The 25,846-nt window shown below is 53.3% G+C and overlaps 1 protein-coding gene across 5 annotated transcripts in view; it reads left to right on the forward strand.

Annotated features, from left to right (window-relative positions):
* The window catches only part of PDE4A (phosphodiesterase 4A), a 44,413-nt gene that overhangs the window by 6,847 nt on the left and 11,720 nt on the right, over positions 1–25,846 (forward strand). For 2 of the 5 annotated variants that reach the window (XM_070792816.1, XM_070792815.1), the window contains 5 exons: positions 20,149–20,340; positions 21,384–21,420; positions 21,544–21,614; positions 22,404–22,453; positions 22,614–22,726. In XM_070792816.1, coding sequence (XP_070648917.1) covers positions 20,149–20,340; positions 21,384–21,420; positions 21,544–21,614; positions 22,404–22,453; positions 22,614–22,726 — 463 coding nt within the window. Of the gene's footprint in view, positions 1–8,734; positions 9,013–10,135; positions 10,387–20,148; positions 20,341–21,383; positions 21,421–21,543; positions 21,615–22,403; positions 22,454–22,613; positions 22,727–24,520; positions 24,969–25,846 lie in introns of those variants that run through there. The other 3 variants (XM_019964149.2, XM_019964148.2, XM_019964150.2) reach the window with 3 other exon arrangements.

Raw genomic sequence — 25,846 nt, forward strand, 5'->3', positions numbered from 1 at the left:
GCAAGTGCTTGGTAGACAGTCACTCAGGGACCGGGATTTGGGAGAGGAGCTGGGACCTAGGTAGACCCTGCTCCTCTAGTGTGTGTTAGTTGCTCAGTCATGTCCAGCTCTTTGGGACCCCATGGACTAGCCGACCAGGATCTTCTGTCCACGGAATTCTCCCGGCAAGAATACTGGAGTCGGTTGCCATTCCCTTCTCCAGGGGATCTTCCCGACCTAGGGATCAAAACTGGATCTTCTGCCTTGCAGGCAGATTCTTTACCATCTGAGCTACCAGGGAAGCTTGCCCCTCTAGTATGGGAGGGAAAAACAGGAACCTCAACCACATCCCGGCAGGAGGTCAGGTTTCTGTTCCGCTGTGGGCCTGTGCAGCCTCCGGCGACTGCAGGGAGGGCACTGGTGCCAGCGTCCTCCCCCACCCCCAGGCAGAAGGAAGAAGGGGAAACAGAGGCGGCCAGTGGGAACTGCACTCGTTTTAAATGGGCATTCAGCCAGCTCAGTTCCCCAGAAATGGTGCACACACGCGGGATTCCAGTACTACCCACGTTAGAGTTCATGCAACCACTGAAAAAGGGATCCGGAGAGCCCTTTAGACTTGAATCACAGGAACCTCCAAAGAGAGGGCACTCCATCCTCCATCTGAGATGGCATGCGCAACCCCCCTCCAGACCTGGGAATGTAAGAGCCTGCGCTCCCAGCGCCCTGTGGGGCTGAGTCATGGCACCACCACGATCTGTCAAGAAGCAGATGGAGCGGGAGGAAGAGGACTCTGGTGGTGAGGTGGGGGAACTTGTCGGAATTAGGTGCGAGGCCAGCGTAGAGACCCCTTTTGGGTACCTCCAGACGCTCCCTGCCCAGAGGGGCGCTGCCTGGTCCCAGGAAGGGTTGGACGAAGCCGGATTGGGGTCTCTCTCTGGCCAGTGGTTTCCACTGGGGGCTTCGCCTCCCCCAGTCACTGGCGCCCCCACATCCCTGCGTGTGTTTTGAGAGCAGGTTTCTCCTCGCGCCCCGCCCTCCGCGCGCCCTCTGCTGGGTGACAAGGGAGGCACAGGCTGAGTATGCGCTCCGAGTCCGAACCTGCCCCCGGGACTCTAGTCCCCCAGAGTCCAGCAAAGTCGCCGCCGCCGCCGCCACTGCTGCGGAGCCCCTGGATTATTATTGCATGTTTATTGAGCGCCCGGGAGAGCGGGCGCCAGGCCGGCTGACCGCAGGCTCCTGAGTGAGGTCCTCGCCCACCCGAGGTTGGGACCAGGCTACCACCTCCATCCTCCACCCCGGGCCGAGCGTAGTGGAAACAGTCGCCTGGCGGATGCAGAGGAATTTGGCGGCGAAGTTGAGGACGCAGAGTTCCCGGCTCGCCCCCGCGCGCCTTGGCCCAAGCTGATGTCCATGCGATGGCCTCCTAACACCAACCTGCGTTTTAACTCCCCGCATCTTTGGCTTTTCACGACCAAGATAATCACGATGGTGTGATCACTGACCTAGAGCCAGACATCCTGGAATGTGAAGTCAAGTGGGCCTTAGAAAGCATCACTACGAACAAAGCTAGTGGAGGTGATGGAATTCCAGTTGAGCTATTTCAAATCCTGAAAGATGATGCTGTGAAAGTGCTGCACTCAATATGCCAGCAAATTTGGAAAACTCAGCAGTGGCGACAGGACTGGAAAGGGTCAGTTTTTATTTCCAATCCCAAAGAAAGGCAATGCCAAAGAATGCTCAAACTACCGCACAATTGCACTCATCTCATATGCTAGTAAAGTAATGCTCAAAATTCTCCAAGCCAGGCTTCAGCAATACATGAACGGTAAACTTCCAGATGTTCAAGCTGGTTTTAGAAAAGGCAGAGGAACCAGAGATCAAATTGCCAACATCTGCTGGATCATCGAAAAAGCAAGCGAGTTCCAGAAAAACATCTATTTCTGCTTTATTGACTATGCCAAAGCCTTTGACTGTGTGGATCACAATAAACTGTGGACAATTCTGAAAGAGATGGGAATACCAGACCACCTGACCTGCCTCTTGAGAAACCTATATGCAGGTCAGGAAGCAACAGTTCGAACTGGACATGGAACAACAGACTGATTCCAAATAGGAAAAGGAGTATGTCAAGGCTGTATATTGTCACCCTGCTTATTTAACTTCTATGCAGAGTACATCATGAGAAACGCTGGGCTGGAAGAAGCACAAGCTGGAATGAAGATTGCCGGGAGAAATATCAATAACCTCAGATATGCAGATGACACCACCCTTATGGCAGAAAGTGAAGAGGAACTAAAAAGCCTCTTGATCAAAGTGAAAGAGGAGAGTGAAAAAGTTGGCTTAAAGCTCAACATTCGGAAAACGAAGATCATGGCATCTGGTCCCATCACTTCATGGGAAATAGATGGGGAAACAGTGGAAACAGTGTCAGACTTTATTTTTTTTTGGGGGGGGGCTCCAAAATCACTGCAGATGGTAACTGCAGCCATGAAATTAAAAGATGCTTACTCCTTGGAAGAAAAGTTATGATCAACCTAGATAGCATATTGAAAAGCAGAGACATTACTTTGCCAACAAAGGTCCATCTAGTCAAGGCTATGGTTTTCCAGTGGTCATGTATGGATGTGAAAGTTGGACTGTGAAGAACGCTGAGCACCGAAGAATTGATGCTTTTGAACTGTGGTGTTGGAGAAGACTCTTGAGAGTCCCTTGGACTGCAAGGAGATCCAACCAGTCCATTCTGAAGGAGATCAGCCCTGGGATTTCTTTGGAAGGACTGATGCTAAAGCTGAAACTCCAGTACTTTGGCCACCTTATGCGAAGAGTTGACTCATTGGAAAAGACTCTGATGCTGGGAGGGGTTGAGGGCAGGAGGAGAAGGGGACGACAGAGGATGAGATGGCTGGATGGCATCACTGACTCAATTCACGTGAGTGAACTCCGGGAGTTGGTGATGGATAGGGAGGCCTGGCGTGCTGCGATTCATGGGGTTGCAAAGAGTCGGACACGACTGAGCAACTGAACTGAACTGAACTGATCTTCGGCTTTGCATTCCTGCCGAGGAAACCGAGAGATAAGTGATTTGCCCAAGGTCAAGGCAGAGCTGAGGTTAAAAACCAAGTCTCCGAGACTCCAGACCAGTAGCTAAGATTCAGATTGTAGCCCTAACCGCTGACTCGCTGTGTGACCTTGGACCAGCATCACGGCTCTCTGTGCCTCAGTTTCCTATTCCGTAAACAGGGGCTGAAAAAGATCTGCCCTGGGTAGATCTGAGTAGGGCTGTGGTAAGGCTGAGCTGGCTGACAGTGGGGCCATGCAGTTTGGAGCTGGTGTTTTGAGAACTTGCACTTCCTCAAAACGCACTTCCTCAGTAGAGAGAGAGAAAGGGGGCATCCCCCAAACCTCAAACCCTGGCTGCCAGGGTGCCCCCTTGCTGACCAGCAAGCTCCTCTGAATTGGAAGAAACTAGGGCCTTGGGGAACTGCAGATTTCAGGGTGAGGAGAGAGTTTGGGGGGGGGTGTACATGAGAGCCTGCTGTTTTCTTACTCCTAAGAGCCCAAATCCAGCCTTTGCCCTTGGCTTGCTGTGTGACCTCAGTAAAGGATTTCCCTTGTCTGAGCCTCAGTTTCCTCATCTGCAACAGGGCCATTCATTTCACAAACACTGATTGAGCATCTTCAGGCTGTGGTGAAGAATGTGATGGACCCAGTCCTGCCATCCTGGAGTTCTCAGACTAGCCAGTGAGGAGGAAATTGCACAGAAAGGCATTCAGTAATTTCAGATGGTGACCATGGGACAGGAAGAGAAGAGGGACCCTGAAGTCAGGGAAGATCTCTTTCAGGAAGTGACTTTTGAGCAGAGACCTAAATGAAGTGAGAGAAGATGCTATGAGGGTAACAAGCAGAGGGAACAGCAAAGGTTCTGAGGTAGGAACCTGTTTTACATGCTGGAGGAAAAGCATGGAGGGCAGGTGTGACTGGCACAGAGCGAGCAAGGGGTGCTGGAAGGAAATGAGGTCGGAGGTGATGGAGCAGCTCATGTAGGGCCTTGTAGGTCAGGGTCAGTGTTGGCTTTAGACCAACCCTTTATTTTATTTATTTTGAATATTATTAATTTCTTTGGCTGTGCTGGGTCTTAGTTGCAACATGTGGGATCTAGTTCCCTGACCAGGGATTGAAGCCAGGACCCGTGCATTGGGAGCACAGACTTTTAGCCACTAGACCACCAGGGAAGTCCCTAGACCTCAGTTTATATCTGACTTCCTAGGAAGGATCAAAGATCAAAGGGCTGGAAGGAAACTGAACCATGAAGGCCCTGTTGGGCAGAATTCCAGTCTCCGAATCAGACAACTCAGCACATAATTGAGGGAATTCCCTGGTGGTCCAGCAATTAGGATTTGGTGCATTCACTGCTAGGGACAAGGGTTCAATCCCTGGTGGGAGAACTAAGATCCTACAAGCTGTGTGGTGTGGTCAAAAAAAAAAAAAAATCATAATCAAGCTGTGCTCCTTCCAGGCTGAGTGACTCCTGCCAAGTCACTTCCCTTTCTGGGGCTTGAGCTTCCCTATCTCTCTCTCTCTTTTTAAACACTTATTTTTATTTGGTTTCACCAGGTCTTAGCTGAGGCACACACGATCTTTAGTTGCAGCGTGGGGGATCTAGTACCCTGACCAGGAATCAAACCTGATCCCCCTGCATTGGCAGTGCAGAGTCTTAGCCACTGGATCACCAGGGAATTGGTGGGCTTGACTTCCCCATCTCTGAAATGGGCCTAGTGTGAACCCTATTTTCTCAAAGTCTGGTTTGAAGAATCAGCAAAACAATTCAGGGAACCCTGAGGGCAGGTAAGTATGAAGGCCCTTCCTTTTTGTTTGTACCTGGACTGAAGGGTCCTGGTGGCCAGGGCATGGGTCTTAGTGGGTTTAGAGCAACAGTGCCAAACCAGGGCAATCTGCAATGGCTGGGGACATTTTAGTCGTCGTGACTGGGTGTGGGGGCTGCTACTGGCATCTAGTGGGGAGGCGGTAGACTGTCTGCTGCTGCTCCTGTCTCATAGGACTGCCCTCCAGGACGAAGAATCATAGGTGCTAAATGTCAATAGTGTCAAGATAGGGAAACCCTGCATTCTCAACAAGGTGACATCACCTCCAGGGGGTGAAATTTGGTTCTTGGAGCGGATGTGTGAAGAAAAGCGTTATGTATAAAGCCTGGATATATACCCAGTATATAAATAGATATACAGCATATCTATGCCATTAACATTATTACATGGAGGAGGCAACTGTGGTGGGGAGGGGAGCATCTAAAAAGACACTCAGAAGGACTTCCCTGGCAGCAACCCACTCCAGTATTCTTGCCTGGAGGATCCCCATGGGCACAGGAGCCTGGCGGGCTACAGTCCATGGGGTTGCAAAGGGTCGGACACGACTGAAGAGACTGAGCACACAGCACCAGGGGTGAAGAATCCGCCTGCCAATCCAGAGGACACGAGTTTGATCCTTGGTCCAGGAAGATTCCACATGCCGCAGAGCAACTAAGTCCGTGTGCCACGACTACTGAGCCTGCGATGTAGAGCCTGTGAGCCACGACTACTGAGCCTGTTCTAGAGCCCATGCTCCCCAGCAAGAGCAGCCACCGCAGTGAGAAACCTGTGTGCCCCAAGTAGAGGGTAGCTCCCGCCGACAGCAAGTAAAGAAAGCCAGCCTGTGGCAACGAAGCCCCAGCCCTGCAACAGCAACAACAAAAAAGACTCCATGCTTCCAGTACAGGTGGCGTGGGTTCAATTCCTGATCAGGGAACTAAGATCCCACATGCTATGCAGTGTGGCAAAAAAAAATGTTTAATAAATAAAATAAATAAAAAGGCACTCAGGGGGCAGTCATGAAATAAAGAGAGATAGCCACTGACCTAGAGCTGGGCTCAGCCACTCACTGGCTGTGTGACTTTGAGCAGGTTGTTTTTCTCCAAGACTGAGATTTCCCGTCTATAAAATGGGACACTAGTGTCACTTCATGGGCATTTTGTGAGAATTAAATGAGATCATAGCTAGAGGCGGTGAATGCACAGGAAGTATTCTGAAGGTTAGCTGCTATATCATCATTATCATCATAACCATTGTCTATATCCTCTGGTTAGTGGATAGCACGGCTTACGCATTATAAGCTCTCTGTAAATGCTTCTCGGAGAAGGCAATGGCACCCCACTCCAGTACTCTTGCCTGGAAAATCCCATGGAGGGAGGAGGCTGGTGGGCTACGGTCCATGGGGTCACTGAGGGTCGGACACGACTGAGCGACTTCACTTTCACTTTTTACTTTCATGCATTGGAGAAGGAAATGGCAACTCACTCCAGTGTTCTTGCCTGGAGAATACCAGGGACGGGGGAGCCTGGTGGGCTGCCGTCTATGGGGTCGCTCAGAGTCGTACATGACTCAAGTGACTTAGCAGCAGCATAAATGTTTCTCCAATAATAATAATCATTACTAGATGGTTCTTTCGGCCATGAGTTCACCATCCTCTTGGCTTGCTAACTTTCCAAATAATGTCGATATTTCTTGCCCCAACAACCCGTCTCTTGATTTACTGGCCCATTGTGTGATGAGGAGTCCAACCTTGGACTTGGGAACACATTTTGGTGTGGGCAGTCATGAGCTTTATTGCCCTGGTGGAGGAATTTTCAGGTAAGGGCCTACCAGCTGCCAGGACCGCTTGTTCTGACGATCAGCCCTTCAAAATTCCCTGAAGTGTCACTGGCTGCCCCAGCACTTGTAGTTGGAGCAAACTCTAAAAAAGAAAAAGTGACTAACATTCAGTGAGTGCTTATTATGTCCAGACACTTCTCTGAGCCTTTTACATGTCCATCCCTGAGGTGTGTCATGTTATTGAACCCATTTTACAGGTGGGGAAACTGAGGCTCCATGAAATGAAGTGACTGGCTCAAGGTCAGATGAATAAGAAATACTGGAGGCCAGACTCAAGCCTACGTAAGTCCAGCTTAGTGCCCCTTGACTTGGGAGCCAACAGGTAGAAAGGGGAGAGATTCACAGAGATGATTTAGATTTAGAGATTTGCCCCATTTTCTTATTTTAAACTTCTTCCCCTTCCCTAACCCAAAGGAGTCACAGACAGGAGGGGTAGGCATTGGAATTATAACTAGTTAGCTGATTTTCAAGCTTCCCAGGTGGCTCAATATATAAAGAATCTACCTGCCGATGCTGGAGATGCAAGAGACCTGAGTTTGATCCCTGGGTCGGGAAGATCCCCTGGAGAAGGAAATGGCAACCCAGTCCAGTATTCTTGCCTGAAGAATCCCATGGACAGAGAAGCCTGGCGGGCTACAGTCCATGGAGTCGCAGTCCGACATGACTGAAGCGACTGAGCAGAGGCAGAGCTGACTTTATTCAAGAATCTTCACCTCTCTGAGTCTCAGTTTCCTCATCTGTGAAAGGGGATAATATGCCACCGCAACAGAGTCACAGTGACTGCACATGCAAACCCACCACCACTGGGCGCCGTGGAAGTCACTGCTGAGGGGAGGTCAAGTTCTTGGAGCCACCTCATGAGCTGAGGGGGCCCTGATTCTAAAGAATAACTCAGAGAGTCTAAGGAGTAGCAGGACTGAGGGAGCCCTAGGAGTGTCTGGGGGCTGTGAGCACACTCAGAGCTTCTAGGGGTCTCTTAAGAGTTATGAGGCATGTCTCGGAGGCTGTGGGGGGTATTCTGGGGCTGCCCCAAGGATTGTGGATACATCTTGGATTCCAGGGGTAGCACAGGGTTTCAGGACTGTCTTAGGAGCTGTAGAGGAATCTAGTTGTGCCTCTGGGGTCCATGGGGCACCCCAAGATTTTGATGGCATCCCCATAGTCATGGAAACATCCCCTGAATCCTAAGGCATCCCTGAGTTTATGTTAGGGTCTCAGCACTAGAGGCATCTCAGGGATGCTGCGGAGCTCTGGGGGCGGGAAATCTGAGGGACTGTGGAAACATTCTTGACGTCTGTGAGGGACCCTGGGATTTGGGAGGCCTTCATGGAGATCCGTGGGAATGCTCTAGCTGTGGGGGTTTCTTGGGGTGTTTGGAGGGTCTCGACATGATTCAGGGTTGGTGGGAATGCTCTAGGGGGTTTGGTGGGCATTTGAGAACCATACAGATTGTCCTGGGATCTGAAGGGGTTTCTCCTGGGCTCTCGAAGCACCTCTGATATTTGTGGGTGCATCCTGTGATTCTTGGGGTGCCCTGGGGCGTTGTGGGAATGTCTCAGGAACAAAGAGCAGACGTCAGGGGGCTATGAGAGTGTGTGTGGGTCTATGGGAGTCTCTCAGGGCATCTGGATTTTGTGGCGGAACCCAGGAATTTGGGGGGTATCTCTGGGTTGTGTGGGGACATCTCAGAGATAGTAGGGGCACTCCCTGGGATAGTGGGGCTCTCAGTCTCAGGCCCCTGAGGTCTGTGGGGCCTCTCAACATCGTGGGAGGTGTGTGTGAGCGCACCCCAGAAATCTAGGGGGCATCCCCAGAGTTTGTAGAGACGCTTCCGGAGATTGTAAGGACGTCAGGGGAACTGCGGGGGCCCCCAGCGTGTGTGGGGTGTCCCCGCCGCGGCCGCGTGGGGGCCCCTGGCCCGCTCCGCCCCAGGGGCGGCCCTAGCGCATAGCCGGAAGGGCCGAGGCGGCCGGGAGGGGAGGGGCCCGTGGGCCCCGGGGTAGGGCGGCCGGCCTGCGTGGGCCGCGCGGGGTGGGCGGCGCTGCTCTCCAGCGCCCGCCGAGGCGGGGCCGCCCCGCGCCGCCCAGGCCATGGCGCGGCCGCGCGGCCTGGGCCGCATCCCTGAACGACAGCTGGAGGCCTTCCCGGCGGCGGCAGCGGCGGCCACCGAGGACGAGGCGTTCCTGCCCGAGCCCCTTGCCCCGCGCGCGCCCCGCCGCCCACGTTCTCCGCCTGCGTCGCCGGTCTTCTTTGCCAGCCCGTCCCCAACTTTCCGCAGGCGCCTTCGACTTCTCCGTGGCTTTCAGGATTTGGGCCGCCAGGCGTGGGCCGGGTAAGTGTGCGCCGGTGGCTGTGGGTTCGAGTCCCTACCCTGGCCATCAGGCGCGAGCCGCGGGTTTTGGGGCTCGCAACTAGCTCGCTCAGCCTCACTTTTTCCTCTTCCGTCACAGGGCAGCGATAAAAATCATCTCTGCCCGGCAGGGTTGCCGTGGAGACATCTGATAAGGCATGCAGTAGGCGCTCAATAAACGCCACATGCCTCCCACTTCCTGTGCAGACCTGAAGTTGCGGTCGGGCTTTGGGGCAGAGTGGAGCCCACCTGCCACCCAGGATGATCTGGGGACGTACGTTGGGTTGTGTTATCCTTAATGGAACGGCCTGTGAAATGGGGCCAGCGCTGCCCTATGGGAGCTCCCTTGCCAGGAGGCACAAAGAGAGCAAATGAACGTTCACTTCGTACCCAGGCCCAGAGTGGGCCGCGGGGGCGGTAAGCCTGCGGGGTGCGGAGCCGGGAGGCCACATCCGGTGTGACTCTCCGGTGTCCCGTTTATCTTGGAAACTGCAGATTGGCGGCCCGGAGGTAGGCCCGGGGCTGACTCGGGGGGCTTCTCCGGAGCCCCCATCATCCTCCGTACTCTCCGGCCTGCAACTTGTTTAGAACCCGAGTCCGGGGACTTGGGGAAGAGATGGGGCGGGGCACGATCAGGAGGAGGGGGTCGAGGTCCCCGGGAGCCCGGTTTGGGGCTGGAAAGGGCTGGGGCGGGGCAGTCAGTGCCTGTCTCCGCTTTCTCTCTGTGTCTCTGTCTTCACCTCTGCGCCGCCCCTCAAGCCCCTAACTCTTCCTCCCCCGCATCCATGTCACCGGACCCTGTACTGCACCCGCGGGCAAGTCGTTTCTCCCCGGGGAACACGCGGCGTTCAGAGACCTCCAGCGGGCCCAGCTCGACGTCAGGGAAGCGGGAGAGAAGGCGGGGTCAGAGGCGGGCTCGGAGCCCGGGAAACCGGAGCCTGGGGCACCCTCCGAGGCCCGGGGGAAGAGAGACAAGCGGGAAGTATGCGCAGAGTTCCGCAGGGCCCCCCGCGGGAGGAGGCAGGCGCGGAGCCCTCCCTGGCGCAGCGGACGAGGGGACGCCCGAACGCCCGGGGACGTCCCTGGGGGGGTCACCGGGAGGGCGGGTGTGGAGGCGGCGCCGGCGGTAGCCGCCGCAAACACCTCGGGCCTGGCGAGCAGTGCGTGCCACCCCGCCTCGCGGTCGTACCCATGCGCACGCCGTCGGCGCTTGGCACTCATGCGCTCCAGTGCGGCACCCCGGGTCCGGCCCCGGCCCCCTGCCCTGGCACTGCCTCCCGCGGGCCCTGAGTCACTGGTCCACTTCTCCTTCAGCGAAGAGGACACCTGTTGGTACCCTCCAGGCAGATCTGTCAGGTGGGTGGCCCGCGGCCAGTCCCCTCCTTTGCCACCGAAGGGCTCTGACTGCTTTGTGTATGGGGAGGGGGTGCAGGGAGCAGTCTGCCTTGGGGGAGTCCCCAAAGTGGTTCTTAGTTTCTGCCTGGAGCCTCACCCTCTTTCTCTGGCCCTAAACTGGGTGCTGCCTAGGGCTTCCTGCAGATGGTGGCCCCCAGAATGGATGCTGGGTCCTGCCCCCTTCCCACCTACCCAGGATTCCTCCATGCTCCTTGTGCCCCTAAACCTGGGCTTCTGGCATTCACCCTGGCAGCAAATATGTGTGTCCCGCGTCACCTGGGCTCCACTCCCAGGCCACTGGCTTCAAGCCAGGTCCCTCCAGCCCTGTCTGCTCAGTGCCTCCAGCCTTACCCTCTCTTCTTCCTTGCTGGGGCTGCCAGGCTTGAAAACCAAGTTGGGTGGGGGTGGGGAGGAGGTTCCTGCTGGAAAACCTGGGGTAGGGGGGCATTTCGAATCTGCTGGACAGCACTGGGGCAGAGAAGTGGTCTCTAGGTTCTTAGAATTCTCAGAGTACTCTAGTCTTGTTCTTGCTCCGCTGCATCGACCCCTTCAGACACCCAGACACACACATGCGCTCTCGCATGGATGCACACAGTCCACAAACGCAGCCACATAAGACACAAACAGACACACCCCCACACAGGGTAATTGAGGTCACCTGGTGTGGTCTGTGCAAGGCATGGGTCTTGTGGCTGATGGAGCACAGGTGAGCCGTGGCTGTGGTGACAGACATAACACAGAAACCTAGGTCTCACACCCCCTTGCACTCACTACACTGACTGCAGGAGCACACTTGCACTGCAACACACACTCAGGACCGATTTCCACCTGCCCTCTGTTACACACAGGAGCATTCATGCCTCATACCCCCTGAGGAGTCGAGGACAAGGTCACACACACATAGACACACAGATCCATGCAGACTCCAACACAGAGACCACACACAGATCCACATAGACAAGTGTACGCACATGGGGGCTCCAGAGCATGCACACACCCCCCTGGACTCCCACATATACAGACCCTCCTTGCAAACCAGCCCCACAAACTGCCGTGTCACCTGGCACCATGTGCCGGCCTGGCAGACACACACCACCGCCCGCCCCCAACCTCCGTGTGACCTTCACAAAGCAAATGCCAGGCCTTTCCATGAAGGCTGCCTGGCACCTCTTGCGAGGGAGTCAGGTGGAGTGGGGCAGGGAGCCCGGGGAGATGGCAGGCCTGCCTGGGGGAGACAGACACCCAGTGATTTACTGGGCAGCAGCCTTGTAGCCTGGTGGCCTGGTTCTAATCGTGCTTTACCATGAGCCAAGTTACTTATCCTATTTGTGCCTCAGTTTCTATCTGTGGAAAATGGAGCATGAGGACCCGTCTGGGCATACAAGAGTGCCTAGCATGTGACATTTGATAGCAATTGGCTACTGTGATCGCTATGAGTCTGACCAATGGGGACTTGTCTCCTCTCCTGCCCCCTCCACCTCCACCGCTTGTTTGTTTCGTATCGGCCTGTGCGGCAGAACTCCAAAGCCTGCGTCTGTCCCTGGGCTGCCCAGTCCTCCAGGGGCCCAATTTGATGCTCCAGGAGCCCAGGTGGGCGGGCCCAGGGCCCTCAGAGGAGTAGAGGCAGGTAGTAGCTCCATCTGAATGCCGTCAAGTGGTCAGCCTGTCCAAAGGAGAGTCTTGGGCAAGTCATTTCCTTTTTTTTTTTGGCCTCACCGTGCAGCTTGTAGGCTCTTAGTTCCCCAAGCAGGGATCAAACCTGCTCCCCCTGCATTGGAAGTCTTAACCACCAGACCAACAGGGAAGTCCCTGAAGTCCTTCAGTTTGCTTTCTGATGAAGTGTCTGGGTATGTGCCTGTGAGGTCAGGGCCTTTTGGCTGCCCGTGACTCGGGTTTTGCGGCTTTGGGTCCCATTGGGACATTGCTGGAGCCACCTCCAACCTGACTTTGGCTACTGTGAGCAGTGGCAGGTGAGGAAGGAGTGAATGCCAACAGCTCTGGGTCTGATTCTGAGGGGTAGCTGAGACACCTGCTCCCGCCCCTTCCACACACACACTCTCTTCTTTCAGTCCCTCTCAGGCTGCTGTTCAACACACCTGATCCTCTCTCCTCTGTCCTTCCACAGCCCAGGGGGCATTCGCTCCTGGAAGCACAAACAGCAGGGCCCCAGAGAACCTCTTCTTCCCATCTGGGCCTCTGGGCTCCTGCTTACGTGAGCTGAGTCCCCCTGGGGCTGTGGGATCTGCCCACAAGTCTAGCTGGGTGTCCTCTGGGCTTGGGTCTCAAGTTCCCCCAACTGCAGCTTCAGTTCCTAGGGTGGGGCTGAGGTCCTCAGGATGGAGGTATGTGTCCCTCTCCTCCCCTCCCCAGTGGCACTCAGCAGAGTCCTAAAATCCAGGCGGGACCTTGGGAGACAGGACCTCATTCACAGGCGGGAAGGCCACCAGCCCCTCACTCCCTCTCTGCACCTCAACCTCCATATTGACACAGGACATTAATAGAACCCGACTCGCAGGATTGGTGGGAGACCTGATTGGGGTCATGTGTACAAAGCACTTCGATGGTACCAGGAGGGACATCCCTGATGGTCTAGAGATTAGCTCCTGTGCTTCCAATGCAGGGGACATGGGTTCGAGAACTAGTCAGGGAACTAAGATCCCACGTGCCATGTGCGGCCAAAAGACAAAAAGCAAAATAATGACAAACACACAAAATTACAGATAGTACCGGGCACAAGGCAAATACTGAGTATCTTATTATTGGGGCTTCCCTGTTGGCTCAGGGATAAAGAATCCGAGTGCCACTGGTTCGATCTCTGGGTGCGGAAGATCCCCTGGAGGAGGGTATGGCCACCCACTCCAATATTCCTGCCTGGGAAATCCCATGGACAGAGGAGCTTGGCAGGCTATAGTCCAGGGGGTTGCAAAAGAGTCAGATACAACTGAGCAACTAAACCACAACCTTATTATTCCTATAAATCTAAAAGGATCTATCCTGGCACTCAATACACAGCAGGTGCTCAATAAATGGGCATTATCATCAAAGACCCAAATTCATGATCTAAGAGTATTTTTACTCCTTTTTTTTTTTAATTGACTTAAAAAATTAACATATAGTAAAATTCGACTGTTTTTCCGGCTGTACCCTGCTGCTTGTGGAATCTTAAATTCCCTGACCAGGGATTGAACCCAGACCCCCGGCAGTGAAAGCACTGAGCCCTAACCACTGGACCACCAGGGAATTTCCAAAATTCAACCTTTTTAGTATCTGTTGCATGAGAGGTTTTTTTTTTTAATTGTAGTAAAATATATGTAATAAAGTTTACCACTTTAACTTGACTGTACAATTTAGTGTCGTTATACACACACATTGTCGTGCAACTGTTCCCCTGCCATCCATTGCCAGGACACTTTCATCTTCCTAAAGCGAAACTCCGTCCCCATGGAATACTCACTCCCATTCCCCTCCCCTGGCCCTCGGCCCCTACCACGCTTTCTTTTTTCTATGAATTTGACTCCTCCAGGGACCTCATGTAAGGGGAATTGTACAATATCGTCCTTTTGTGTCTGACATTTCATTTAGTGTGATGTTTTCAAGGTTCATGCATGTTGTAGCCTGTGTCAGAATTTCCTTTCTTTTTTAAAAAATTATTTATTTGGCTGCGCTCGCTCTTAGTTGCCACGTGCTGAATCTTTTAGTTGCCACATGTGGGGTTTAGTTCCCTGACAGGGATCGAACCCGGGACCCCTGCATTGGAAGTGTGGAGTCATAGCCACTGGACCAAGAGGGAAGTCCCCAGCTTTTGATTCTTTTGGGTATATGTACTTGGAATGCGTATAGCTGGATCACATGGTAGTTCTGGGCTTAAAAGTTTTTGCAGAGCCGCCAAACTCTTTTCTACTGTGGCTGCACCTTTTTATATTCTCACCAGCAGTATATAAGTATTCTAGTTTCTCCACATGCATGCCAACACTTGTTATTTTCCTTTTGTTTTTTTAATAGTAGCCATCCTGATGGGTGGTATCTCATTGGGGTTATTTGTGTTTTCCTAATGACCAGTGATGTTGAGCATATTCTCATGTGTTTATTGTCCATATGTATGTCTTATTTGAAGAAATGTTTAAGGGTTATACCCCCCCCCTTTTTTTTTTTGCCATTCCCATGACTTGTGGAATCTTATTTCCCCAACCAGGGAATGAATCCAGGATCTCAGAAGTGAGAGCTCCAAGCCCTAACCACTGGACCACCAGGGACCTCCCTCCCACTTTCTAATTAGGTTGTCTGTTTTGTTGTTGTTGAGGTTTAGGAGTTCTTTATATAGTCTGGACATTGCACATGCGCTTAGTCGCTCAGTCGTGTCCGACTCTGGAATGCTATGGACTGTAGCCCACCAGGCTCCTCTGTCCATGGAATTCTCCAGGCAAGAACACTGGAGTAGCTTGCCATTTCCTTCTCCGGGGGATCTTCCTGACGCAGGGATCGAACCCAGGTCTCCTGCATTGCAGGAGTTGCATTGTGTTCTTGACAGTCTGAATCATCAGGGAAGCCCAGTCTAGACATGAATCCCTTATCAAATATGTTATTTGCAAAAATGTTCTCTCAGAAATTACTTGAAGTCCAGTGGTTAGGACTCCAAGTTTCCACTGCAGGGGGCACAGTTTCAATCCCTGGTCAGGGAACTAAGATCTCATGTGCCCCATGGTGCAGCCGAAAAAAGAAAAAAAGGACTCTTAAAAAAATATTCTCCCATTCTATGGATTGCCTTTGTACTCCCTGAATAGTCTTTTGATACACAAAAGTTTTTAACTTTGATGAATTCCCTAATTTATTTTTTCTTTTGTTGCCTGTGCTTTTGATGTCATGTCCAGGAAATCACTGCCAAATCCAATGTCATGAAGCTTCTAAGAGTTTTATAGTTTTAGCCCTTATATTTAGATGTTTGATCTACTGGCGGTTAATTTCTGTATATGGTATAAGGTAAGGATCCCACTTCATTCTTCTGTAAACGGGTAACTAGTTTTTCCCAGCACCATCTTTTAAAAAGACTGTCCTTTCTCCATTGAATGGTCTTGGCTTCCTTGTTGACAGTCATTTGACCACATATATGTGAAGGTTTATTTCTAGGCTCTCTATCCTTTTCAAATTTATGTATTTATTTTTGGCTGCACTGGGTCTTCATTGCTGCTCAAGGGCTTTCTCTCGTTGCAGCAGTCAGCAACTACTCTCTAATTGCGGTGCACAGGGCTTCTCGTGGTGGCTTCTCTTGTTGCAGAGCACATGCTCTAGGGTGCATGGGCTTCAGCAGTCATGTCACAAAAGCTCAGTAGTTGCGTCTTGTGGGCTCAGGAATACAGGCTCAGTAGTTGTGGTTGCTCGGGTTCAGTTGTCCCGTGGCATGTGAGATCTTCCCAGACCAGGGATCCCCTGCATTGCAAGGCAGATTCTCAACCACTGGACAAGCAGGGAAGCCCTCAGCTATCTTGATATTTTTGATTTATGATGGGTTTATCAGGACATATCATAAGTCAAGGAAATCACTGACTCTTCTCCTTCATCCTGTACAAATAATTCATAAATAAATCCCTTAGGTTTTCTTTTAAATATATGTTCCAAATACAACCATTTCTCAGTAACTCACCACAACCATCTTAGTCCAAGCCACTAATAAAACACCCCATTTAAAAAAGTCAAAGGTCTGTAGTTTATTTTTGTGTTTTTTTAAATTGCTGAATACCCTTATAGCTCAATCAGTAAAGAGTCTACCTGGGGTCAACTCCTAGGTCAGGAAGATCCCCTCGAGAAGGAAATGGCAACCCACTCCAGTGTTCTTGCCTGGAGGAATGTCTCCCATGGACAGAGGAGCCTGGCAGGTTACAGTCTATGGGGTCGCAAGAGTTGGACACAACTGAGCCACTAAGCATACACACATTCCACGGCATGGATCTGCTACCATTTATCCATTCATCTGCTGATGTACATTTGGTTTGGTTGTTTCTAGATTTGGGTGATTATGAAGAGAACTGTTATAAACACTAGTCAGCAGGCTTTTATATATATATACTCATTTGGGCTGTGCTGGGCCGGTCTTAGTTGTGGCATCCAGGATCTTAAGTTGAGGCATGTGGACTCTTAGTTGCAGCATGTGGGATCTAGTTCCCTGACCAGGGATCGAACTGGGGCCCTCTGCATTGGGAACATGGAGTCCTAGCCTCTGGACCACCAGGGAAGTCCCTAGTCAGCAAGTTTTTGAGCAGACATGTTTTCATTTATCTTGGGTAAATATATAGGAGTGTAGTTGTCAGATTGTACAATTAGGGTATGCTCAATTTCATAAGAAACCAAGCAGCTGTCTTCCAGAGTGGCTGTACCACTTGGCATTCCCATCAGTGATGGGATCCTTGTGGTGACAAGGATGGATCCTTGTCATCACCACTTGGTATCCTTGTCAATTTTTGTTTGTTTAGCATCCTAGTAGGTGCAAAGGGATAGTTCATGGTTTTAATTTGCATTTCCCTAAGGAGGAATGATGTTTCCTGTGCGAATGTGCCATCTGTGTATCTTCTTTGGTGAACTGTCCATACTTCTGCTCATTTTTGCATTGAGTTGTCTTCTTTTTAAATTTTCATTTATCTATTTTTGGCTCCACTGAATCTTCGTTGCTGCACAAGGGCTCTTTCTAGTTGCGGTGCGCAGGCTTCTCATTGCAGTGGCTTCTCTTGTGGAGCACGGACGGGCTCTTGGCACGTGGGCTTGGTAGCTGTGGTGCATGGGCTTAGTTGCTCTGCGGTTTGTGGGATCTTCCTGGATCAGGGTTTGAACCTGTGTCCCCTGCATTGGCAGGCAGATTCGTAACCACTGCACTACCAGGGAAGTCCATCTTCAGAGTTTGTTATGTATTCTGGATACCGGTCCTTTGTCAGATATTTTCTCCCAGTCTGTGGCTTGTCTTTTTATTCTCTTGACAGTGTCTTTTGCAGAGCAGTGTTCAGTGTTTTTAAAATGTTTTCTGAAGTTTGTTTTCAAAAGAAGTTTGAGTTTTCAACTATTTAAAATTTCCGGTTTCTTTCCTATAATTGGAACCCAGGGCCCCCAGCCCCACTCTGCTTTTTATGTTGGCTGCCTGGACCCTGGAAAAATTTGCTCTAATGAGGGGAATGTGCTCTGATGGGGGTCATCAACAGAGGGCAGCAGTTAAGATTTTGATCTGAGGAATCCCAAGACTTGGGGTGGAATTCTGACTGCACCATGACCTTACTGTGTGACCTGGAACCAATCATCCTCTCTGAACCTTAGTTTCTTCATGTGTAAAATGGAGGCAGTGAAGTCCTCCCCCCTCATCCCCCCATCCCAGGGCTGGCCCAGGAAAAAGAGTCCATGTATAGAAGCTGGTGGGAGAAGGCAATGGCACCCCACTCCAGTACTCTTGCCTGGACAATCCCATGGACGGAGGAGCCTGGTGGGCTACAGTCCATGGGGTCGCTGAGAGTTGGACACTACTGAGCAACTTTACTTTGACTTTCATGCATTGGAGAAGGAAATGGCAACCCAGTCCAGTGTTCTTGCCTGGAGAATCCCACGGACGGGGGAGCCTGGTGGGCTGCCATCTATGGGGTCGCATAGAGTCAGACATGACTGAAGCAACTTAGTAGCAGCAGCAGCATAGAAGCTGGTAATGCTGTCCTGGTCTAGGAGATTTCAGATTTTTTTTTTTGACCAGGCTACATGGCATGTGGGATCTTAGTTCCCTGACCAGGGATGGAACCTGGGCCCCCTGTGGTGGAAATGCAGGGTCCTTACCACTGGACCCCAAGAGAATTCCCTCAGGTTTATTTCTTAGCAGAGGGAACATTCAAATAAAATCTTAGACTGACATTCAATAGGAGGACCAGAAAGTGCAGGGAGGATTCTATTTCTTCTCTCCCTACCCGGTTGTACTCACCAGAGCACAGCCTGAAATCTGCTGACCAGTCTAACACCCTCATTTTAACAGAGTCACAGACGAGAGAGGGCAGTGACCTTCTCGAGGTCACACAGCATGTCACAGGCACACAGCTCCCCACACTTATCCTCAAACCTTCATATCAATTGCCCAGGTGAGTTCCCTCCCCAGGGATACTGATAGATTTACAGTTAGGGGGCTGATAGATTTACAGCTGCCAGTGTTTCTTGAGCTCCCTGTTAGGCACCACCCTGAGCGTGTTACCTGTGTTAACGCTGGTTACCTGGATGACCTGAGGCAGGCAGTGGTTGCCCCCATATTGCAGAAGAGGAAACGGAAATTTGGTCTTTTCCCCCAAGTTGTACATTTGGGAAGTGGCATAGCCAGCTTTTTCCTACCTCATCCAGAGGCTCTGTCTTGCCAGTGCCAACAGAATGGAGTCCTGCTGTATCCTCTATTTAGCTGTGTCTCTGTTATCTATCTGTATCTCCACTCCAGTGACACCAATTTCCTTGCTGGTCCTCCAACAAAAAACAGATTCTGCCACAGGGCCTTTTCACTTACTGTTCCCTCACCCTGGAGTGCTTTCTCCCACCTCCTGACCCCATGGCCTGCTCCTTCTCATCCTTCAGGCCCTGCTCAGATATCACCTCCTCAGAGAGACCTGCCTCCACCACAGCAGCTAAAAATCACCTTTCCAGCCACCGACCTAGTTTTAATTCCCTGGATGGCACCATCCAGCCTGTATATTCATTCATTCATTCATTCATTCATAGATTGATTCATTCAGTAAACATTTATTGGGCATCCAGGCCATGTTCTTAGCCAGAGATCCAGCAGTGAACAAAGCAGACAAAAATCCTTGCTCTGTAGAGCTTAGTTCTAGAAGGGAAGGCAAACAGCGGAAAAGTAAAACATAGAATGTGTTGGGTAAGTAGTATTTATTTTAAGGAAGGGAAATATGAAATGTAAGGGCAGGGGATGATATTTCAGATGGGTTGGTTGAGGGAGGCCTTCCTGAAGAGGCAACATTTGAGAGGAGGGGGGAGCCACTGGAGATCTGGGCCAGGGAGACAGCCTGTGCAAAGGCCCTGAGGCAGGAATATCCCTGGAATATTTAGGGAACAGCCAGATAGCAATTATGGCTGCAGCAGAGTCCATGAAGGGCATAGTGGGTATGGGGGCAGGGCCTTGTGGGCCACAGCAAGGACTTTGGCTTTGGCTCTGAGTGAACTGGGAGCCAGAGAAGGTTCTAAACAGAGGAGGGATGTGACCCAACTCAGGTATTCACAGGCTTCCTCTGGCTGCTGAGGGAAGCAGACAGGGGTATAAACAGAAGCAGCTAGGGGCCAGAGCAAAGACAAATGTCCTGGACCAGGAAAGTGATGATGGGCAGGCTGGCCAAGGAAGGGATATGAAGCAGACAGATTATTCTTAAATAGATTTGATTGCTCTGAGGTACCAAGGGAAGAACAGAGCGAGGAAGACCCCACAACTTTAGGGGATGTGCAGTGCTGCTCGGTTGGCCTGTTTCTAGACCAGCCCTCGCAGTGTCATGTCTGTGAGGGGCACAGATCATGGTCTGTCTGGGTCACGGCAGTGTCCCTTAGCTCTGGCAGCAGGACCAGGCACACAAAGGTGGTCTCTCTAATTTCCTGTCTCCCACCTTTTCTGAGGTATCTGTCTCTCTTGTCAGGAATTTCCTGGGTCTCCTTATTCCTCTCGACGCCCCCCCTCAATGTCATCTCAGCCCACTGACCCCTCTTCCCGCCCACCCCTTGCAGCTTGGAGGCGGAGAATGGACCGACACCGTCGCCAGGCCGCAGCCCGCTGGACTCGCAGGCGAGCCCGGGCCTCGTGCTGCATGCTGGTGCGGCCACCAGCCAGCGCCGGGAGTCGTTTCTCTACCGCTCAGACAGCGACTATGACATGTCACCCAAGACCATGTCCCGGAACTCGTCGGTCACCAGCGAGGCGTGAGCACCTGCCATCTCCCCCCTGGCTGGCTCTTCCAGGCCTCCTGGCCCCAGCAAGGGGGGACAGGGGCTGCCCAACCCCCAGCCCACCCCATGGTCCTTGGCAAAAACTAAACAGCGCCCTTATTCCCTATTGAGGACTCAACCCCCTTATAGCATACCCACCCAGTGAGGTATGAGTGCCCACCCTGTCTCTGCCCCGCCACCTGGCCACTCTGAGCCGAGGCCCAGCCCCACCCATGTCCCTACAGTGCCCACCCACCCAACCTGCCCATGCCCACTCCTACCCCTTGGTTTCAGGGGCCTGGCCCCACCTTATCCCATCTCTCCAGCAAGGGAACCCCACTTGAGCCCCTCCTGGCTACCACTTCCAGAGGGTCCACCTCGGCTGACCCTCTTCTTCCTCCCCATGTCTAGGCTTCCCTAAACCAGCCCCCTTATCACGACCACCTATAGTGGTGTGTGGAGAAGGAAATGGCAACCCACTCCAGTATTCCTGCCTGGGAAATCCCATGGACAGAGAAGCCCAGCGGGCTACAGTCCATGGGGTCGCAGAGAGTCGGACACGACTGAAGCAACTAAGCAACAATAGCACAGAGGTGTGAGCACCCCCATCTCCTCAGCCCTCTTCCTCTACTGAATCCTCCAGCCCTGTCCCGACCCAGTGAGGCATCTGTATCACCCCTTCCCCCCAGCTCCTGTCCTCCACCCCCTCCCCACTACTAGTTTCTCCAAGCTCAGCCTCTGAGGTGTGTTCACCACCCTCCTTTTGTCTCTGCGCCACCTCACCTTGCCCCACCTGAACTCTTCTCCCTGACCGTTTCCTTCAGAACAAGCCCCTGCAGCGTAACCATCCTTGTGAGGTATAAGCACCCCTCCCCCACCCCACAGAGCCCCCTTCCTGTCCACCAGCCTCCCAGGGCCCAGTCCCCCACAGAGTGACACCCTAGTGACTTGGCTTTTCTGGTAGCCCCAGCCCCTGTCCACCCCAGACCCTTGGGAGCCCCACTGTGAGGACCCCTGACCTACCCCTGTCCTTGCAGGCATGCAGAGGACCTCATCGTCACGCCGTTTGCCCAGGTAAGACCCCCTCCCCTAAGAAGGGAAGGGGCTCTGACTCTCCCCTACACTTGGGGACAGGGGCCCAGCCCCAGCTCCTCGCTCTGGGTGGGCCCCTCTCCTCACCCTGGCTCCCCCACCCAGGTGCTGGCCAGTCTCCGGAGCGTTCGCAGCAACTTCTCCCTCCTGACCAATGTGCCCATTCCCAGCAACAAGTAAGTGGAGGCTGGGCCCCAGGGCCTGTGATCATGAGGCTCAACACACCTGGGTCCAACTCTCACAGCTGCTGTGTGACCTCAGGCAGGCACTTGACCTCTCTGAGCCTCTGTTTAGCCAACAGTTGCCACTGAGCCAGTAAACCATTGTGATTCAAATTCTTAAGTCGGGGAAACTTTTATAAACAAAGATGGAGGGGTATGGACACTCAAGGCTGCGGTCATGAGTGGTCAGCCACCCCAGCCTCTGAGCCACTCCTGGCAGTGATGCCAGCTTGCCAGGCAATTAGCCGTCTGTGTTGCCTCTGTCAACTGGAAACCGCTGTAAGAAGTTGAGAAGGTGATGTATAGAAAGTGCTAGAATACTGCCCAGCACATAGTAAGTGCTCACTGAATAGAAGTAGTTCTTATTTGGGGGCAGGGGTGAGGCTGAGAGCTGCTGGTTCCTCTGGGAGCCCTGGGGGGCGGGGGGTGGGGCAGAGTTATCCTGGGGTTCAAGGAACTCAGGGGAGGGATGGTCAGGGAAGCAGGGACTTTGGAGACACAGGGTCTGACCCAACCAGCCATATAGTCTTGAGGAAGGTGGCTCCACCTTCGTGAACCTCAGTTTCCTCATCTGTAAAATGGGTTTTTGTGAGGCTCTGTGAGAGGCAGCGGGCAGAGTAAATGGCAGCATGCCTGGGACACACAGAGAGGGCTCATAAAAAGGAAAGTCAGAACTCTTCATGGAGAGAGGGAGGCAGAGATACGGGGAGGGCCAGGCTGAGGTTGGGGCCCGATTTTTTGCAGGCGGTCCCCGCTGGGCGGCCCAACCCCCGTCTGCAAGGCCACGCTATCAGGTAACCAAGCCCAAGGGCATGAGAAAGGCCCCTCGTGGTGCCCCAGTGCGGGGTCCCTCGCCCCCTTTCCCAGTGCCCTACTCATCAGACGGGCCCCCATCACCTCTGGGGGTCTCCATGCGAACCCTCGCAGTCACCGCCCCGGCTGCCCCTTCCCCAGAGGAGACGTGTCAGCAGTTGGCCCGAGAGACACTGGAGGAGCTGGACTGGTGTCTGGAGCAGCTGGAAACCATGCAGACCTATCGCTCCGTCAGCGAGATGGCTTCCCACAAGGTGTGTAGGAGCAGCGGGGTGGAGCCAACGGCTGGGGGCGGGGTTAGCTATGGGGCGTGGCCAATGGGCGTGGTCCACCTGTGATTAGAGCCTGTGGGGTGGGGTCAGACCCTGGGTGTCCTTTATCTGACTCTGTATCTCCTGTAGACCTGGGATGTGTATGTGTGTGTGTGTGTTATCTGACTTTGTATCTCCTGTAGACCTGGGTGTGTGTGTGTGTGGTGTGTGTTGTCTGACTTTGTATCTCCTGTAGACCTGGTGTGTGTGTGGGGTGTGTGTGTGTTATCTGACTTTGTATCTCTTGTAGACCTGGTGTGTGTGTGTGTGTGTGTGTATGTGTGTGGTGTGTGTGTTATCTGACTTTGTATCTCCTGTAGACCTGGGATGTGTGTGTGTGTATGTGTGTATGTATGTGTGTGTGTGTTATCTGACTTTGTATCTCTTGTAGACCTGGGGTGTGTGTGTGTGTGTGTGTGTGTGTGTATCTGACTTTGTATCTCCTGTAGACCTGGTGTGTGTGTGTGTGGGGGGGTGTCCCTAGGTGACCTTCTGTCCTGGGGGGAGCAGGTTGTGTTTGTATGGTTTATGAGTGTGTATCTGTGGCTATATGACTGTTTGTTGGTTACCCGATTGCAGTGCTGGGCAGGGAGGGGGGGAGGGGAGTGGGGGGTATCCCAATAAGATCCATCAGGAGTGGCATGCACAAGTGTATCTATGGAGGGCATAAGGATATGCACAGCTGACAATGTGGGGCTGTCAGTGTGGGGGGCTATACCAGGGGGGTGTGTATGTCTAGAGATGTGAGTTAGTCCAGTTGTGAATCTGAGTGTGTATCTCCATGTGTCTGTGACTCTGTGTGTGTGTGTGTGTGTGCTTGCAAGGCCACAGGAGAGAGTGCAAGGCATCCATGTACAGTTGTGCTGACTGTGCACTGCACAATTCCAGGGGGCGCCATTCAGGAAGCGGGCAATGTGAATGATGCCACCTGGAGTTGTACAGCTTGGTGGGAGGATGCCTGTCAGGAAATGAATGTGCAGGTGGGGGCGTCTGTGTTGGGGGGTGCGCACACCCGTGGGTGGAGGTTTGTCTGGGAACATGTGAGTCTAGGGCAATTGTGTCCCTGAGAGTATGTGTGGAGCATCTGAGAATGTGACTGTGTGTCTGAATGTAGGTCTGCGGGTGTATTTCTGCAATGGGGTATGTGCGTGTGGAGCGTGGGTGTGAGTGTGCGTATTCCCTTATAGATTAGTCAGGGCACATTTGTGTCTGAGGCCATACGGGTATCCATGTTTGTTTACAAGTGTGTCTGTGGGTGTGTTGAGTGTGTCTGCAAGTGTGTCCAGTATCTGGGTGTTTATCCCTTAGTGTGTGTCTGCACTTCTGGTTGTGAGTCCATATTCTGGGAATGGGTGTCTAGAGGTATTTGTACCTCTGTGTGCTCTATTGTATTCCTAGAAATGTGTTGAACAACAGAATTATGACTGTGTGTGTGTGTGTTTGTGTGGTTAGCATAGGACTGAAAGCATTTGGGTGTCAGAGTGTGGTCAGGTCTGTCAAGTGTCTGTAGTGGTGTGGAGTGGAATTTGTGTCTGATTGTGTGTTGGTGTGTGGAGCATGTGGGTGTGTGTGTCTGTCGCTGGGTGTGTCCACGGCGAGGTGGGGGCATGCCCTCTGCCGGGTGTGTGTGCCTCCCTGCCCATCCCTGGCAACCTCACCTGGGTCCTGCCTGAGGCCCATGGGCTCCAGTGCCCCTTTAATGCCCCCCCCACCCCCAGCACCACCTGACATTGCATGCAGCCTGCCAGTGCTGCAGTGAGCACGCACACGCACACACACAGGCGAACACACGGAGCCCAGAGCCTCCGAAGCCTCCTCCCGGGACCCTCGCCCTGCACCTTCCCCCCATGGGCAGGGGTCCCCGGCCACCTCCAGCCACTGCTGCTGCCGCACGGGGGCCCAGCAGGGCCCACGGCAGGCAAACCATGTAACCAGGGCTGCTGCCGGGAGCGCGGAGGGGAAGGGAGCCCCCCAGCCCTGCTGGGCCGGCCTGGGCCCCTCCGCGGCTCCCCCTTCCACTGCCCAGCACCCCGCCCCCTGCCACAATAGCTGCTAACCCCGGGACTCCCCAAGCCCAGCCTCTGTGTGCGGCAGCCCTGAGCGGGGCCAAGACTCCACGATGCCCTTGGTGGATTTCTTCTGCGAGACCTGCTCCAAGCCGTGGCTGGTGGGCTGGTGGGACCAGGTAGGGGAACTCAGGGTGGAGGATGGGCAAGAGACCCAGCTCTGGCCCTCCCACCTCGCACCCTCCAGCCCCCGGTCTGGGCTTGTGTGTGCATCTGTGCACGTGTGTGGCCTGGAGATGAAGCCTGGTGACTGTGTCTCTGTGTGTGGCCCGGGGCTGGGCGTGGAAGGTGGGTGGCTGGGGGTGTGGGTCTCTCTCTGGGTGTGACCGCAGCGTGCATGTGTGTGTGTGTCTGGAGTGGTGGGGGGCTGCCTGAGGCCCGTGGGCTTGTGTGCCTGGGTCATGGACTGGGGGATGGCCCTGGCCGAGATCACATGGTTCTGATTGTGGTGGTGTGTTTTGGGCCATGTTTATGAGCCCAGAGCTGCATGATTTTTCTGGGGCATGTGACCCTGAGTTCAGTGACTGCTTTATTGTGTGTGCTCCTTGATGTGTGTGTCTGGGGGCTGTGTAGCACTGTGTAAGTGGGGGGTCTGTGACTCTGTGCGGTTGTGTGACTTTGTGGGTCCATCTTGTGTGTGGATGTGTGTCTCTCTATGGGTGCCCAGGGCCTCTAGCAGCCCTGGGAGGAGTGAGTGCCTCTCCCGATGTGGGCTGGGCAGGCTCACCCTTCCTGCCAAGAGTCCCTCCTGCCTCTCTGGACAGTCGGCTCCAGTTCAGGGGGCGCTTTGGTGGAGCTTGGGGGTGGGGAGCCGATGCCCTTTCTCCTCATGCACAATGTCACAGCGGCCACTTGTGTGAAGAGAGACGGGGAGACCCAGAGGAGCCCCCAGGGCTGGTTCTAGGCATCCCCTGTCCATCTGTGCATCTGTCCACCCCTCTGAGGTTGGGGGAGAGGGGGCTATGATGGGAACCCCCCCTCCCCTAGTGACTGAACT

This window comes from Bos indicus, chromosome 7, assembly GCF_029378745.1.
Source record: "Bos indicus isolate NIAB-ARS_2022 breed Sahiwal x Tharparkar chromosome 7, NIAB-ARS_B.indTharparkar_mat_pri_1.0, whole genome shotgun sequence".
Taxonomy (NCBI): domain Eukaryota; kingdom Metazoa; phylum Chordata; class Mammalia; order Artiodactyla; family Bovidae; genus Bos; species Bos indicus.